Source organism: Apostichopus japonicus, chromosome 19, assembly GCF_037975245.1.
Source record: "Apostichopus japonicus isolate 1M-3 chromosome 19, ASM3797524v1, whole genome shotgun sequence".
NCBI classification, from domain to species: domain Eukaryota; kingdom Metazoa; phylum Echinodermata; class Holothuroidea; order Aspidochirotida; family Stichopodidae; genus Apostichopus; species Apostichopus japonicus.
This window is the reverse complement of record NC_092579.1, coordinates 12,830,482-12,849,309: the sequence shown is the minus strand read 5'-3', so window position 1 is coordinate 12,849,309 and position 18,828 is coordinate 12,830,482. Positions and strand designations below refer to the sequence as shown.

Below are 18,828 nucleotides of genomic sequence, written 5' to 3'. Positions count from 1 at the left end.
ATGAGAAGATGAAGGAAGGGAGGAGAGAGTGGAGGGAGGGGAAGAGAGAATGCATCCAGAAGCAGATGAATTACAGCAAGGAGAGGCAAGCCGAAATCATTGAATAATCATGATTTGTTATCAAGAAGTCTGTAAAAGCAAATGCAGCAACTATGTTCTCAAATGAAAAAAGCTTGCTTATTTTTTGTTCTGCTCTAAACTTAACAAATTAAGGCTAAAGCATAGCACACAACGAGTTATGATCTTGGAAGCAGAGACAGTTCAGTTCTTTTCAAACTCCAATAAATGTCAGAGTTTTGTTCACATGCAATTAGAAAAGACTGGGATATTTATACTCTCCAATATGTCTTTTGTTGTAAACTTCTGGATAATTTCTGATCGTCCCTACCCCCTGCCCCTCCCCCACCATAGTACCCTCCCTTCACACCCTATCTTGCTGCACTTACTGTGCCATACCCACACAATAATACATTCTGTTACCTCCAATATCAACCATGCTCTGGTTTACACTAGATTTTAATCCGATGATTCCCTGATATGGTATATTCCAGAGAAGACATTAATTTGGATCAAGACGGTACCTGGAAGAGATTGATTTTTTTGGGGGGGGGGGGGGGAAATTGCAAAAGACTTAAATTTAGGTAACACAGACAGGGCAGAAAAAGGAAGCATTAGCAGAAGCAATACAAGAATAACATCAGCAGCAGCACAGGGAAAGTCACCTTCATTAATTCAAACAAGCAAAGTTTGTTTTAATTATTTCAGTGCTAAAAATCTTCCTTCATCAGCTATAGATTGTATGAGAAATTATTGAAATGTCCCTTTTCATTTTACACTTAGCTGAATGCATTTTTTTTTTGCTCTTATTTTTTTGACCTAATATATCACATGCACTGAAATATGACAGCAAACTTTATATCGCCTGTGAAGAAATGACTTTCTCGTGCCAGGTTAATTATGCAGCTGTTATGTGTTAGTTTACCAGTTTCGCAGTTTACACCAGTGAAGCCGCTGGGACAAGAGCAAGTGTAGCCGTTGACGTTGTCGATGCAGATCCCGCTGTTCTGGCATGGATTGCTGCTGCATTCATTGACATCTATGTGAGAGATGCATTAACGGAATAAGTAAAAAAACAAAAAACAAAAACAATTAACTAACGATTCAGGTCATCGCTAATGAACCTATATAATTGAATAAAAAACATATCTTAGTTTGAAGCTATTTCAACACAAAACTCATCTACTTTTTTTGGTTTTCCATTCTAATGTAAATTGGGTTATTTTGTATTGCAAAGTTACTGCTCATTGCAAGGTTACTTTTTCACATTGCTTCATTATAATTTTTTGGTAGGAAAAGAACAATGAGGAAACCAAACAATTGTTGTGTACAAAGGGTAAAGCAATTATAACTTAATTGTTTGCTTATAGTAACTTAATGCAGAATTGCTCTTGGTAAAAAAAAAAAAACAATATTACACCTTAACACAGTGAGAACGATAGGAAAGTGATAAGCAAAAAGACGTCTATGCAAGCAATAATGCAATAATGCAAGCGATAAAATGCAAGCGATAAAAGAAAAGGGCAGGCATATATAAAAATGAAAATAATAATGCTAACTGTTTTCACAGAAGATGCCATTGAAGCCATTCACACATATGCATGCCATGATGTTAATCCCATCCACACACTGTGCTCCATTTTGACATGGGTCGCTGGCACACTCATTGATGTCTGTTGAGAATGAAATGGTCAGAGAATAAAAGAGCATCGCAAATGAAGACAGCAAAAATGGACAAAACAGCAAAATGTATAAATCACAGAGTTTATGAATAGTTCACTTTAAATATTCAATTCAGTTCTTTTAGGGGACATCAATTTTTTTCTATTTAGGGGGGGGAGCGGGGAAATGGCTGCTCTGGTAGTTTTGGAATGCCATATGCCGAGACATCTCTGAAAGGTAGGGACTTGAATGTGAAAGCAATATTTTTTATTTTTTATATTTAGCTATACACCAAAAAGAAATTGGATACAGTACAAAACTTGGTTTCACAAGAAAGCAATCATTTCTATACCAAATTTGAAGTTAGAGATACACTTGACAGCATGGAAGAATTACCTCAAGTAATTTTTGATAGCTTTTTGATAAGACACTGTTTTTTTTTCTAACTATGACATTTAGGGTTAATTCTTTCCAAAGATTTTCTGTCAAACTGATAGGATATATTTTGTTAAGTAACCATTGACCTGTGGAAATGCTGTATACATCAAGGCTGTGCTAGAATAGAATGCAATGCAGCACAATGCAAAGATGAATGGAACGATATATATAGCACAGACTATGCAGTAGCTTTAATAAGAGAAATCGAGCAAAACCAGATGCAAAGCAAAATAAAATCCAGACCAAGAGGCCTGGAGTAAATATGAGAATGAATACCAATGCAAGCTTTATCACATAGCGAAGGAGAGAACGATTGGAAAATTATGCAAATAACCAGCATGATGATGAAATTAAGGGGGGAGGAGGGGGGTGGGGAGGGGGCAAGGAAGATGGTTTAAAGCAGCTGATTGCATTTTAAATTTATAAAATGATATAAACAAATGATTGGTCCACTACCTAAAAGGGTAATTACACTAATGCTAAATACTAGGAACTAAATATGAAACAAAAATTTCTTTCAGGGCTAGATTAAATGTTGATATTTAGAAACCTTGGAAGGTACTACTTGGAGGATTTTTTTCACATATATGACATTCCATCAGGCAATACCACGATCTAATTGTAATTCGGTAAAGTGGATTTTGGGGAAAAAGTTGTTTCGTTGCAAACACAATCAGCTGCTTTCCAGTAGATTTATGCAAATTGAATGTGTAATTTAAATATAACAGCTACACTATGAATATTCAGTAGCAACAATATCATGTATTTTATAAGTGCCATACTGATAAATTTGATTTGATAAACTTTTGTAGATTCCCAGTTTTTTTGTTTTTGTCTAAAGACTTGGTACTGTCCTCCTCTGGCACGAGTAGTTTAGTTTGGTGCACTGTTTGTTCAAATACCAACTTACTAATGCCACATGTGGGTCCTGTGTAACCGTCAGGACACATGCAGGTATATGAATTCATCCCATCCACACATGTTCCACCATTTTCGCAAGGATCACTTGCACATTCATCTACGTCTGTTGGGTAGAGAGCAAACGGCTTCAAAATGCAGCGATTAAAGAAAGGCATTCATTTAAGATTAGAACCTGCACACATACTGCAGGTGATGAAGAATGAATAGAATAGAATAAAATACAAAGTATAAACTGACCCCAGGTAGACTTCACTGACAGGCTTTGAAAGGAATTATATATATAAGCAAGTATAGAGATCAGTAGGCTTAACTAGGCAGGGAAAAAGTATATCATTAAATTTCTTGCAAATACTATGAAGCAGAATTTTTTACTTTGTTGTTAAACCTGCCACTTTCAGTACATTTTCCCTGATAAACAACTAAAACAAAAAAAACCGCAAACCACATGTAATACAGACTGGTTGTAACATTAAGAACCCCATACTAAACAATGCACACAGGAATAGCATAAAATGTGGGTGACTGTGAAGTATTTTATCTTCAATTGCCCACCGGGGGCACCTCACTGCAGGGCATGAGTTAAAGAAAGAGAGCAAATATATATCTTCGACAGGAAGCAACATTCCGTACAGGGGAAATATATCAAAATCTGTATGTTTTTGAACAAAATTGGGCAATGAAGCCTTTGAAGAATGAACTGTCCTTTGAACTTACCTTGTACTAGAGTTCATGCACTCACCTGTTATTACAAATATTTGATGTTAGAAACGATCAAAAGCATACAATTAATAAGTGTTCTATTGGTATCAGACATTTATAACTGACCCAAATAAACACCACTTACCATTTGAAGGTTATACAGGTTTGATGAGTACGTTTTCTTCAAGAAAATTGTGGTAATGTTTTCTTGGCCATCAATAGAAAACTGTGATGATTTGTATATATATGTGTATATATATGTGTGTTTATATATATATGTGTTTATATATATATATGAATATATTTAGTATGCGTTAGCAATACTACAAAATTAAATACTAGTATAATGCAAACATGTGAGAGAAAAAGGAATCCCGGAGCATAACCAATAAAAACTTAAATTTAATGTCAAGTTTATACTCTTGAAGATTAATGGCACTGTTTTGCGAAAGTGCCATTTCTTTAACATGGAGGTCAACTTGCATTCCAAACTTATGATCTTATTCTGGCGAAACACTACCCATGAAAATGCTTTTTGTTTGTCCTTGTAATGTTTAATTCAATTATAACTGAGGAAAAAAATGTTGACATTCAATTTTTTACATTGGATGGACACAATTTTGATGGGATGGGTTTTTTTCAACTAACAGGGTGGAAAGATTTCTCTTTAAGAGAGGTGTTGCATTGTCTGTTAGGGAATATCTCTTAACTCTGTTGAGTTCTCAATCTCTAAAGAGCCAGATTAGTTGTACTTGGTAGAACAACTATGTTCAGGATAAAATGCTAATACGTTGGTAGAAAAGTTTCTGAAGTTGTCTCTCTTCTTACCTGTCTCACAAAGATCTCCCTCAAAGCCTGGCAGACAATCACAAGTGAAGTTCCTGTCCAAATCATTGCACACAGCACCGTTTAAGCACATGCTAGGATTGCAGTCATTCCCGTCTACACCAAATACGAAATTACATCATTATTAGCAAGGGGTGGGTATGTCAAAAAGAACACGACATCAATATTCACATCAAGGGACAAACATGAACACAGTTCAAGAGGTAGACTTGGTAGCTAAATTCACTCTTGGTAAGGTTATTTTACACATAGTGAAGATCATGAATACTTTATTTAGAAATGTCACCCAAGAAAGAACCTGACACGACACCAAACACATACTACTGATCCACTCAGTCCCCTTGCATCGAGACTGTGACTAAGTGTGAGCATCGTCAGATGTGTATCACAAGTGTAACCGGAGTGAATTCTGCAGGTAACAACAGTATTGGAAACTTATGTGTTGGTAGAGAGGATTTGAGCTAGCTTCACACATGTAACATTTTAACTAAACAGTAGCTGGATATTTCACAATTTACAAAAGAGATAAATTTCATCACTTAACTATAACTGTTGAAGGAGAAAAACTGTTATATGCTTGATTTTTTTTTATATATGCTGAACACTGACAATATACCTGAACTGACATATCTACATATCTCTATATATCTATATATACTGTATATATCTATATATCTATATCTATAGATATCTATATCTATATATATATATATATATATATATATATATATACAACCAGATACATATTTCAGACTCTTCAGAAATAAAGTGATAGAAAACTATGAATATTAATGATAAATGAAAATGAATAACGAACAATGAATGCATATATAAATCTGTCTGGTACTTATAGCTGGTTAGCTCTTGGAGAAATGTAAAGCCTGATAGTCAAAGTTGTTGAACCTACCAATTGAATATGTTAAAGCCCAGCCATCACTTTGTATGTTTTGGTCAGTGTCATATCGTAACCATGCAGAGTCCCCAGGTATTACAATGTTACTTGGTACTGTGTCATTAAAACAACCATTTAAGAATCCATCAGCAGGGAAAAACTGAAGTGATGGCATGGTCCCAGAACCGTAGTAAAGAAAATCTTTTTCCATTTCTGTACAGAAAAACTCAAACTGGAGTTCTATGCTGCGTGCCTCAGGAATTTGGATTATATAGTAGTAAAACTGGAGTTGGTCTGGAGAAGGATTGGGAAAGTCAGGGCTGGTGAGACGACCTCCTGTTGGATCACTGAATCGTTCAATCCCAGAAAATACTGAGGAAGACAACCAAAATAAAGTATAGAATTATAAACACAAATTGAACAGAGTAAAATATAAAAGAGAGAAATGGATTTAAATCAGTGAAGTCAGGAACAACTGAGCTAGCACGAAGCTGGTAAAGATCCAAGCCATAAAGTACCTGATGTGGGATCATGTCAACTAAATTGAAGTTCTTACCATTTCTTTCCTCTGAATATAAAAAGACATTTCAAAATATACTCTATCATCAACCCAATTCTTACAGGTGTCAGAAATACAATCCCAACTTTGAAATTGATCCCCATCCCCCAAAATACTGGACCAACTGTTTTGAATGAAGGTGTAAAAATTTACTGCATGTTGACCACCCCTAATGTTGCTGGCCGTCTACCACTACACTGGAGGAAGGTTTCCATTTCCACCTCTCTAAACAACACTGATTAATCTTATTGAATCAATCCATACATGTTAAATCAATGGCTTTATAGCCAGTTTTACACTCTAACATTGTAATTTAAAGCTTAAAATGTTAAAAAAGGATTTTCTAATTCATTGTTCTGTAAAAAAAGAAGAAAAGAAAAGAAAAGGAAAAAAAAGGAGGAAATAATGCTTACAAAATAAGGTGCTCTGGCATAAGTCCCCAGTACTTGTACCATTACAGATACATAAGACTGGGTTGTTCATCACATCAACTCCACTAATAGCACATGAGCCTGTGTTAGCAGCATCGCAGTCAGAACAAACTGTGAAGGAAGAAGAAATTACAAGTATTATTCTGAAAGGAAAAAGGCAGAACCTGATCAGCCTCCAGTAACTGTTATCACTAAAATGGTACTAAACAATCATTGTAGATCTTGTTTATGTATTAAAATTTACTTCCAGAAAGACCATACAATTACAATGTTACCAAATGAATATGCTCCAGTTTCCTTTTCGATAGAAATAAGAAAGATTCGGGGAAGAGCTTTCAAGAGAAAGTCAGCTTTTTATGTGTGCATAAAGTAAACAAAGGCCCGATGCTCAGGACTGATCATTTCCCAGTCACAAGTTTCTCAAGATTCTTCATTTACTTAAATGTAAGTTACGCAGGCCCTTATAAACAGTAACCTAAGACTGCCCTATCCTTTCAATTCTTATTTGGATTGTTCAGCATCATGAACATGTTTCATTGTTGTCTTTACCTGAATTGTGATCCCTTACAAGTGTATTAATTATTACCATTATTATTATTACACCCTTGACAACAGTAGTTGAGTCAGCCTTGAATCACTATATAGAATTTTAGGTCAACCAAAAACCAAGTAACCAAAGACTGCACTTTCCTTACGATTTCTATTTGGATTGTTCAGCATCATGAACATGTTTTATTGTTTTCTTTACCTGAATTGTGATCCTTTACAAGTGTATTAATTATTACCATTATTATTATTACACCCTAGACAACAGTAGTTGAGTCAGCCTTGAATTACTATATAGACTTTTAGGTTAACAAAAAACCAAGTAACCAAAGACTGCCTTATTCTTTCAATTCTTATTTGGATTGTTCAGCATCATGAACATGTTTTATTGTTTTTTACCCTTCCCCCCTCCCCTGAATTGTGGTTCCTTAGAAGTGTATTAATTATTACCATTATTATTATTACACCCCAGATAACGGTAGTTGAGTCAGCCTTGAATCACTATGTTAACTTTTAGGTTAAGAATGCATATCATCATCAGTTTTGTGCTTGGCTACTTTGGTTATGATAAAGCATGCTTATGATGGGTCCTACATGCCCAGCCAGGTAATATACACAAATGTAACAATCATGGGCATCAATCCCAATTGAAAATTAGGGGAGGTGGGGGGGGGTGGGGCATAAATGACTGAATGAAATGGATACAACTGAAGGAGCGTGGGAGTAGCGCAAACCGAGAGCACCTTGGTGCAAAGCCTTATCAGGTGGGTTCTAGGCGCCCACCTTATCCCCCCTGATGGGGTCTGCCAAAGCCCCTGTGGGGACCCAGGGAACATGAAATCTTCATGTTTGCTTGTGTGGTCCCTCAATTGATATGTCAGTCATAAATATATTATTTTTATTGATTAATAAAATTGAAACTTAAACCAAAATGGAAACATTCTTAAACTTTGCACACAAGAATAAAATAATCATGTATACAGATATCTAAAACATATATGCACACATGTAATGTTTGGTATCATAAGTAGCCTACTTACATCAAAAAGCACTGTCAGGTACAAACACTGAGCAGATTGGGTACTGCACTGGGTAATTCAATTTATCAGAAACATAAAACCTATAAAATAAATTTACTTAGATGGGCCATTTCCTAAAATGGACCTTTATGACATCATCTGTACACCAACGGTTGGTGCATAATTGCGTAGCAAGAAATTTGTTACTAACTACCTCACAGATTCCCAGAAATGGCACTTCCCAGGCCATCAAAATAATTCTTAATTTAATTGAGATCTCATGTTTTAGAAATTTACATGGATCTGAGTCATAGGCAGTCTTGAGTCCAGATTAAAGTGGTCTGGACCATGGAGTCGAAGATCAGACTATACAGTCTTCCAGCTCTGGTAATATTTCAGTATAATATGGATGTGATGCCACTTTGGGATGAGATGTATCTTCATTCATTTTGAGTATATTTTCCAGATACATGTTTTTAAAACACAACTCAAGTTGAACCACTGTATCACACTGTGTGCTCTGTGGCCTATACTGTGATTAAGTTACTTCCAGCTGAACAATAACAACACCTAATATACACCATATCCAACAAAGGTTATCTTTCATAATTTTATATATCAAACGCTCCAGTCTATTCTTACAACACCTCAAAACAAATCTCAGTTATGAACTAGGCCTACATTAACTTACAGTAGAAACAGTTGTCAGAAAACTAGTTTTGAGACTTATTATTTTACCTTACAGTAAGTATATAGCCTAACATTCGGCTATAATGAAATGAAAATACTTTTTTACTTTAACCCATATTGCCTGTGTCCCCAGTGTATCCTGGGGCTAACTTAGCCCACATAGCCCCATCTCATCTTTGCCTGAGTCCACTTGAACACCCTCGCCACAACACCCTCATGATAGTTGGGAGCTGATCGTTGCCGTTCTATCCGTGGTTGTCAACGGTCGTTTGTATCCTACCTAAACGTTGTTTCCTAGCACCTAGCTAGGTTAATACTAGTAATAGCTTAGCCTATATAGGCAACTTTACAGACTCCCGGTCTATGAAGTAACTTTACCGCACGACGCCTAGACTAGGCCCTAGTATTAGTATTAGTAATAATATCTTGTGAGAAAGAAACACATTGTTTACGTCCCAGTTTTACCAGTGTCATATTCCTTTCGTTGTTAACAAGTGTGGTCGAGTCAAATTATTCAATCAGGTATCGTACGCCTTTGGCCTACACCATATGGAACGAGGACTTTAGGCCTCCTGGTAACATTGTGACATGTGTACTTTTATTTTTCCATTAAATTACCTCCAGAATTTTCGAGTATTTCGAGATGTTTTATCCGGAGACCCCAGCAGACTTGCAGATTCGTTACTTTCGTACCGGTGTCTGCTATCCCACTATAAACCCATTAACGATCTTTTAGTCATAGCGCCATCGTTTAAAGCCCCCCCTCCCCCCACACACACAGACAATGCACAACTTTTTGAGACGCTTCCGTATATGGCAAGCCATGTGGGACAAACACTGCATAATATATCCGCGTATTAATTCGTATATATCCGCGTATTAATTCGAATATATACGCGTATTAATTCGAACATACATGTGTTGTAGCCTACATGTGTAAAGTTTCGCTTTTTGAAGCGATCTCGCGAGCCCGCCAAAACATTTATCGTTGGTATATGTACACAGCAAGAGCGGAAATGTTTTTTCGTGTATATTCTAATTAATCCGTGCATATATTGGATTTAATCCCCATATGTATTTTATTTAATACGTGTATATATTCGAATTAATACGTGTACATATTCGAATTAATACGCGGATATATTTAAGCCATATGATTGGCTAAAAATATATACGCGTATATATTCCAATTAATACGCGTATAAATTCCAATTAATACGCGGATATATTATGTAGTGTTTGTCCCACATGGCTTGCCATATCCGTACTTTTATTTTACATTAGTGTCTTCGAGATTGTTGAAGTTATAACGATGCCATAATTAGTGCGTGTGGCATAGCTTAGGGAGATGTATGAATGCTCCCCTTTTACTTCCTTGAAAGTTTTGAGTTTTGCAATCGCTGAAAGTCAGATAAAAGCCAATCACGAGCACTGTTAGTGTACAGATCACTGATCACGGCACATTTTCATAAGAAGGCAAAATGGTTAATTTCATTACTAAATCCTGATACATATCCGCACCCTGCTGCACCTTCCATGCCGCTTTCATTTTACCTACGTTAACGAAACCCCTTCGTTCCTATAGGCTGTCAATCACCAAGTTGATGCTAATATCAAGCTTTAACGTATGAAATTAATAACGGTAGACAGCTACAAGTTTGTTTAAAAAAGAACCCATTCAAATACTGTATTTTGTGGCAGAAGATTTAATTTTCCAAACCTTGTTACACCACTATAACCTGATTAATCTATGTTAATTCGCACTATGTTTAATGTAGGAAACGTTCATTATGGAACGCGCTTGACTGCTGCCTAGACTTTACTGAGCCTATCAAGCGAAACCCTCCACATTTTGCTACCTACGAAGTCGTTGGATGGGGGCGGGAGGGTGAGTGGCGTTTTGGGTAGTTTGCCTAAGACATTTTGTTAAATTTACGTATCAAGACGACTCGTTGTATGTATATTTCTCATTCTTTTCACACACCCACAGAAAGTTGACTTTTTACATGGTTAACCTCTATTCATTAAATGAAAATTAAACCAACGGAACTTACTTTGTTCCTTTTAATAAACGCCCGGTCAAAGTTATAGTTGCTTGAAATGAAGTGCAAAAGTTTCATATAGGATTTTTGTTTGTATATAGATCATAACAATACTATAAGACCGTGTAGACAACGGACTATGAATGAATCATGCTGATGGGAAAAAAATCCATAATAATGACGTAATTGCTATAGCTGTCTGTGGAGCCGCCCTGACACTGTAGTCATTCAACTCGGATGAATAGAAAGTGGAATGTGTCATCATCAATGGGAGGGTGAACAGGGTCATCGAAATGAGGTAACTGCTACCGTTTGACTGTGCAACATAGCACACGGAATCTGGGAACAGTCTAATCCGATAACGCATGCAGGGATCAACCAACATGTATACTCTATTGATGCTAAATGCACACAGTGTCTTACTCTCTCAGAAAGGTTCAATGGAACTTCTTCGCACGGAAACCATTGAGAAGCGGTTGGTCAAAAGAAATACAAACTGTACAAAAATATACAGCAGAGTTCCTTTTCTTATTCAATTCATAAATTTCGATGAGAATCGTTATAGAGAGTGGTTTATATTGGACGAATTTGTTGTACGGGTAGAGGCCGCAGTGGCATACACTGCAGGGTTTCAACGGTGTAGTTGTGTGAGGAGGGGAAGGGGGGGGGGGTTCTTAAATTCCTCCGACTGATATTGGGTAGGGTTGAACGTAGTACGGTATATGGATGGATGAACAGAGGCAGATGAAGGAAAGCATAAAGGAGGGGGTGTGGCCATAGGAGGCAAATATAGACTATAAAATTAGGTTGCCTATATAAAATTGTACTATAGTTAGCACTAAAGATCCTCCTCCAGAAATAGTCAATGCTTAGACGGAGCATTCTGAGACATATGTATATAGACTATGAAAGTACGTCTTTAATTACGGTAGCTCTAAACGCCTGCAGGTTGTACTATAATAAAAAATCATATTTGGTGTGAGGTTGAGCCTGGGGATGTAAGCGCTATAGTATAGTGGTATTATTCTTCCCCAGCTGTCTGTGTGATATAACTGGGGGAACTAGCTAGGAAGTTGATCAAAACTTTCAAGTAATTAAGCTAAACATTATACTGAAAGTTCTCAAAAGTATACTTCCGGGAGGTTCTGACATTCTAAGCGTTTTCCCCGACAGTAGTTAAATTAAGGCATGTCCAATTAGAAAACAATTAATATTTGTTTCAATGAGACAGAATGCCAAGAGGATGACAGTAAAGTGTGTTTTGAAGGAGATGGTTTTCCGCGACAATTTGATTTTCTAGCATAATTTTTGAATTTGTTAATCAATTCTGGAATTAGTAATGAACAAAATAGTATATAAAATACCACCCTGTTCCATCGCCGAGCATGAACCAAAATTTTATCCACTGGTTTTGCACCTTCCCTAGAATCAGAACACAACTTCCATTATCATCAATTAACCGGAAATGTGGAAACTATTTAGTAATTAATGACATATAGATTTTGCAGTTTACATCTGATTTACCTGACATCAACTTTGAAACTAATCTGTATTTTTGGGTGTATATAAACGATGTATAAATACCATGAATGTTCATTTATCATTCGGTCAAATTTATCTAATTTTAACCAATACCTCTCCACTCACCAACTCCCCCCCCCCCCCCGCCCGCCCCTCCTGAGCCTCTTATTACACCTCATTCTAACATTCTTCTCCGGGTGCTATCTTTCATTCCCAGGAACGATGGTAATGTAATTATTCCAAGCCATCTCTAATTATGCCATTGACCTTCCACCCACCCTTCTCATTTCTGTGGTTAACAACTTTTGGCGCGAATTAGTGGATCTGTCGATATTCAAGTTGTTTGACCAGTTTTTCTAGAATTATAAAGAACTGACTAATTATCGTGTAAAGAAAACAAGAAAAACCCCGTCAAACAATCAAGTTCTGTGTATACAATCAAACCTACGCAAATGGCATTATATTGTATAGTGCAATACTCACATATGTATATAAAAAGCCTATACACGTGTATGGCAAGCCATATGGGACAGACACCGCATAAAATATCCTCGTATTAATACGAATATTATAACGCGTATTAATACGCGGATATATTTTGCGGTGTTTGTCCCACGTGGCTAACTATACACGTACAATGACATACATCCTTCCTTTAGCCTGCCTTTGGGAAACCTGTCTTTAATTAAATTCACAGTTTTTTGTTCTTTGCTTGAATTTGTGGTCTATAGTGTAAATCTGTGCAATGTTATATATGTACATATCCACACATTTCAATGCACACAAAATAATGATATGTACAAAATAAACACAGATAAACGAAACAAAATTATAAACCAAGCTTTTGAGTTCTTACCATACAGTATTTCATTCTAACTTAGGAACCATGAATGCCTCAACGGTTACTTTTAACGTCACCCCCCTCCACCTATATAGACCCACTCCTTTCATTTTCACTATATACAGAACGAGGATGGTGGCATTTCCAACAATATTTCGTTACCTTCATATTTTTAAGCATAGTGAACCCAATTTCACACAGTTTAATAAGCGGAATTGGCAATGTAGGCCTATTTGCCCGGGGAATGGGAGGGTGGATTCGTGGAAGTACATTGTCTGCTTGTGGGACCTAAACGATCCCAAGCCATACCCGTTTCCTGCAAGTTTTTAAGTGATTTTAAGGCTCTCTTTACTTCTTTTCCTCTTTTTAAGATTTATTCAATGTAGGGTTAGCTAACTTAGCTAATCATTCATGGCTTTCTTAAACAACCAGTTTCTCCTTTTCCCCTCTACTCTTCCCCTCCCTTCCCCCACTCTCCCCTCCCGGTAGTTATGAAATACTTTGCTAAACAAAACCTACAGTAAATACCTTGTCCTGCAAAGGGTTTGAGGTCATTACTTGAGGTATAGCTGTGGTCAGTTTACAAATTACTTTATGTTGTGTCTATTGTCTTCGTGAACGTAAGATTGGTCTATCAACAGATTATTTTTCGAATTCAGTAAGGACATGTTTAAAAAAAAATCAACAGTGGTCACACACAGGTCGATACTGAAACAATTGGATACAATTCAATGACCTTATACCGTATATGAGAAGCTGTTATTGAAAGGTCCCTACATGATTTTTATTTATACACGAAACACATTTATTGTATAAAACGTACACCGAAATGTTTCTATAATGTTGCTATACCTTTGTGAACAGGTTTCTTAAAACAATATACAATTAACCTCATTTCCAGGCATAAAATTAAACACTCTAATTATTGAAGGTTACAAGACTAGCTTGCATTAATGATAAGGGCTAAGATTTGAATCCAATTAGAAAGTTCCTCTATGATCATGCCGTTAACTCTGCAGATTGTAGGGATCAGAGAGAAATAACAATAATCAATTAGGTTTATAATGGTATTTATTTCTTTATGCCTAAGTGTGCGCATTGAGACCTCCCCCCCCCCCACATCCAGACCCGACGACACGGGGTGGGGGTGTTCGAGAGGGTACAGGGGTTGCAATCGCGCGCTCGGGGTCAACTAGATGATCCAAAAAAGTTTGAAGATGAGAGAAGTGTACTGTATTCTAAGTTTCAATAATGTACTATAGCAAAAGTGAAGAGCGCACAATAAAGAACCGGTAATCAATTCACCACAGGTCTCAATCAGGCTCTCAACTGCAAAAGTTGCAAAGGCATCATATGCCAATGATAAATCAACAAGAATATTACTTGCCTCATGTAAGAAAAACGGAGTTTTCCTCATAGCATTTCTTGTAACACGTTATCGTATACAATTGAACATTAAAGCAGCCTTAGCCAAGAACATTCTTTTCTTGCACATTTTGTTCTCAGCTGAGAAACAACTGTTGTCCAATCTGTTTTTGTTCAAACATTCAAAAACACCGTTAATAGATTTCTGAACCGTAAAACATGTGACCTAGATTATCATATTCTGCCACTTTAAGAAAAATAATTGAGCCAAATTAAACCTCCTTTAAAGTATCCCGTGTGTATACTTAAGATTACCGGTATCGCACAGTCTATAACTATATTTTTTGTTTTTGCTTCAGATATCTAGAAATACACAAGACAAACGTATTATAATTATCTTCGGCATTGACAACATTTCCTGTAGCTGCAATCTCCTATACACTGTCCGCCGTATATACAGCTACGCATACAATAAAGTCCGTATAAGTGAAACCGTCCATATACAGACCCAACGGATAAGTTACTGTGCATATAAGTCATATATATCCCAACGGTCAGAATGTTTAAAAACAAACATAGAATTTCTTACCACTTTGGCCCAAGACCGTGCCAGAGCTGACACAGAGCACCAGCACTGCAAAGACGATTTTCCACATTTTAAGGTGTTTTCTGTAGATCTGATGGGAATTACGACCGGAGGTGTTTTTTGAGCAACACAATATGTAGGGTGTCTCTGTAGTACACGTACTGCACTGACTGATTATTGAGCTAACCTGTATTCTTTTTCTGCTTTCCTTTTTTTCCCCTTTCCTTTTATTTTTTTATTCCGTGGGCAACCAGCGATTACAATGTACACATATAGGCTCCCATAAGCCGTTTGTATAGGTTCTATTCAGCGATCCGCATTCGGCGCTGTACTCTTTTCAAATGACCCCACTTTGTACTAATCCTATCCAATGGGTGCACTCATCCGCGTCCAAAGCAAGTACTGAGGGGTTCGTCGGAATATCTTGCTTACGATAAAAGAACACCCTAGTTGCTCCAAATAGTCGATTGTAAACTTGTATGCCTGCTGGGTTTCATCTCCTGCAATATGCTAACAAAACCTATTTATCTCTGCTGCATTATATATATATATATATATATATATATATATATACATATTTATATGCCCCATATGAATTCATGGTATGAATACTAATCAGCTCAGAAGTTAACAAGCTAACAGGAAAGGTGCTATCGCTCCAATATTGTAGACACGCACGATTTATATACTCGGTACGAAATTTGGTGAATGTGTTCTGTCCATGTGCTATATATATTTATTTCTACTTTTACGTTGGTTTTTCTTTATCACGTGGTACAGCGGTTAGAGACCCTGCCCAAATCCTTGCCCAGCATGTCCCACAAATCTACAGACTATATCCAGTCTCAAAAATCCACGCCTTGCCAGAGCTAGATTCTCTTTCACTGACTTCCAATGTCAATGTAACAGACGAGTACAGTCTTATTCCAGTCGTATACGATCGATGACAGTATTAATATAGGCAAACAATAACACTAATTGCGCTATGATAACGCAGCAGAATATATTACAATGGACATATACCGGTTTACCCTATTTAATAGTAATACCGCTCAACGTAGGGCATATAAATGAACATTATATCAAAATCAACCTGGAAACAGTTCAATAACACCACATACGTTTAATCAAACACGGATGGGTATAATAATGAATATTCTAACATTGAATGCTCTAGCAACACTAAATGCTATAGCAACACTAAATGCTATAGCAACACTCGAGTACTCTGCAATAATACTGAATACGCTTTATCGAACACTTATAGGCCTTTACTGTATAGTGTAACATTGAATACCCTAACATCACAATAATTACTCTATAATAACACTACATACCCTAAAATGAATCTGAATATTCTATAATAACACTGGACACTTTATAACAACACTGATTCTGCAATAACACGGAATACGCTTTATCGAACACTTATAGGCCTTTACTGTATAGTGAAACATTGAATACCGTTATATCACCCTAGCATAACATTACTACTCTATAATAACACTAACTACGCTGTATTAACTCTGCCGGTTGACTATAGCAAAACACTGAAGACCTTATATCATTATATATTATCCAAATAAAAACACTCAAAACTCTTAAATAACACTGATTTCGTGATCATTTATCGGGTCGACCACACTGATGATCAACTTACTACTTCCAGCACAAAGAATAGTCAACTAGCTGGCTCACCAGACTCTTGACCAAACTGCATTTCGGTTTGACCCACCCTAACTTTTCGAAGCCTTTCATTTACAATTTTACAAAAGGTAGAGCATATAATTAACCTTTGTTGTCGATACAAAGGGCTTGCCCAAGTTTTATTCAAAGCCTATACTGTGATATACAGTGCATGGGAAGTGATTTCTAAGACACATTTACGGTTCACTTCCATGCTAAAAGAACTGTAGTATTTATTCCAGGATTTTTTTCTTTCTTACTGGATGGTTTTAAAGAGATGGTTATTCGTACAAGTAACGATCGTTTTTATTCATAACGAGGAAACCCCAACATTTCAAGAAAAGTTATAGTACGGAAACCGTTGCAATTAACTTTTCGGTTTTCTTTACAATTAAGTACTGCATGCATGGTCATCGGACTAAATCGAGCGACGAGAGTTCTGCTGAGCTATAGCCAATATCGGTAACGCACCAGTCGACTAAGGTACATGCAAGAGAAGGAATGATAGGAGGGAATGATCCATTAGGAACTGCGTGATATGTAGGACCAATTATGCTAATCTCCATGCAAACATCCTCTCTACTTCCACAAATCCTTTCCCGATTCATCGCATCTTTACCAAGCACTATTCCCACCATACCAACATGTCATTATTCGTGCCCGACTATATGCTTCACAATATGTTACTGTCATCAATGGAGTTTTATACGAATCCTTATGTCTGTACGGAATCTTTCCCAACGCCCCAATCCACATGCGATCGTTCCCGCCTTTCATTGTTCATCGTACACTGTAAAACCCAATGTGTTTGAGACAACTTGAAAAAGTCGAGTTATAGCTTGCTGCATAAACATTTTTAAGTTCCTTCATTCAATTAATCTCATTTCAAGTTTGTTTAATTTAATTTGGATACGTTTTCCCAACTAGCAAATTTTATGTATGGGTAGCAAGAAATTATTGCAAAGAACTACTAGACATGCCAAGTTATGACAATAGAGTAAGACTTTTTGAATGAACGATAACTGTAAATTCTACCACACATTCTTTTTCAGTTTTCATTACCCAAATGGTTTTAGTATGATTAACTATACTGGTGACTAGTTGAAATAACACAGAAATGTCTATGCAGCACGTTACCTCGGTTTTTTCAAGTTCAGTGAACTGAGCATTCAAGTTATAAAAACAAGGCTGTTTGAGTTTTATAACATATATATATTTTTCTTCCAAATATATTGACAGAAAAAAACACAACATTTCTAAAACAAGACAGAAATGTACACCTTGTGACACTTTAACGTAAATGTGCAAAAAAAAAATTCTATTTTTCCTTGTAAAATATTTACCCCATATTTACACAAGCAGTTTTGTCAATTTATAACTGTATCCCAGTATTAGTGTCACACTTAACACTACAGACATTTTAAATGATAAATTCAGTCAGTAGTTGCAATTTCCTTAAGAACAAAACACTTACTGGACTTGCCTTTCATTTAAACATTCCGCCCTACTGCTATACCTCAAGTCTTTTCATAGTGTTTCAAAGCTATGTTTTGTTGTCTTGATACTATTTTCTTACAGCTTTACGTCTCAAAGTTTTATGTAATATCAATGAAAAATAAAGGGACCAAAAAAAAAATGTGCTGTCATTCTTGAAAAAGAAAGTTCTCTGACCAAAAGTCCCTCAAAGCTGACCTCATGGTGATGTCAGAGTGGCAACCACTGTCATTCAGTGGGTGAACTAGAGCTTTGTCTGGCCATTTTAAGCCAAAATGCCCCTTCATGTGTCATATTTAATTGCCTGTTGTATTACGCGCTTATTTCAACAAAACTAGTTATGCTTGAAAATATACCCAGTAAAAAGGCCCGTCTCGATACCATCAAGGCTCCATAGGCTGATTACTAGCAACCCCATGTACAATTTCAGGAAGGTGTATTTGAAAGGGCACTGACAGGGCTTGTACTCTTTGCAGTGTCAGGGCTTGTACTTGGAAGAGCACCAGGGTGGGTCCATCTTCAGGAGAGTCTCT

General features: G+C 36.6%; 1 protein-coding gene across 9 annotated transcripts in view; it reads right to left on the bottom strand.

The window, feature by feature from the left end:
- LOC139960694 (uncharacterized) overlaps positions 1-15,467 on the bottom strand; it is a 65,934-nt gene extending 50,467 nt beyond the window's left edge. For 4 of the 9 annotated variants that reach the window (XM_071959257.1, XM_071959260.1, XM_071959261.1 and 1 more), the window contains exons 1-7: positions 15,119-15,467; positions 6,488-6,616; positions 5,531-5,887; positions 4,606-4,719; positions 3,068-3,181; positions 1,617-1,730; positions 983-1,096 (exon numbers count right to left, since the gene is read on the bottom strand). In XM_071959257.1, coding sequence (XP_071815358.1) covers positions 983-1,096; positions 1,617-1,730; positions 3,068-3,181; positions 4,606-4,719; positions 5,531-5,887; positions 6,488-6,616; positions 15,119-15,185 — 1,009 coding nt within the window. In that variant the 5' untranslated portion in view covers positions 15,186-15,467. Of the gene's footprint in view, positions 1-982; positions 1,097-1,616; positions 1,731-3,067; positions 3,182-4,605; positions 4,720-5,530; positions 5,888-6,487; positions 6,617-9,225; positions 9,339-9,378; positions 9,527-15,118 lie in introns of those variants that run through there. The other 5 variants (XM_071959262.1, XM_071959263.1, XM_071959264.1 and 2 more) reach the window with 5 other exon arrangements.
- Positions 15,468-18,828: the final 3,361 nt, after the last annotated feature.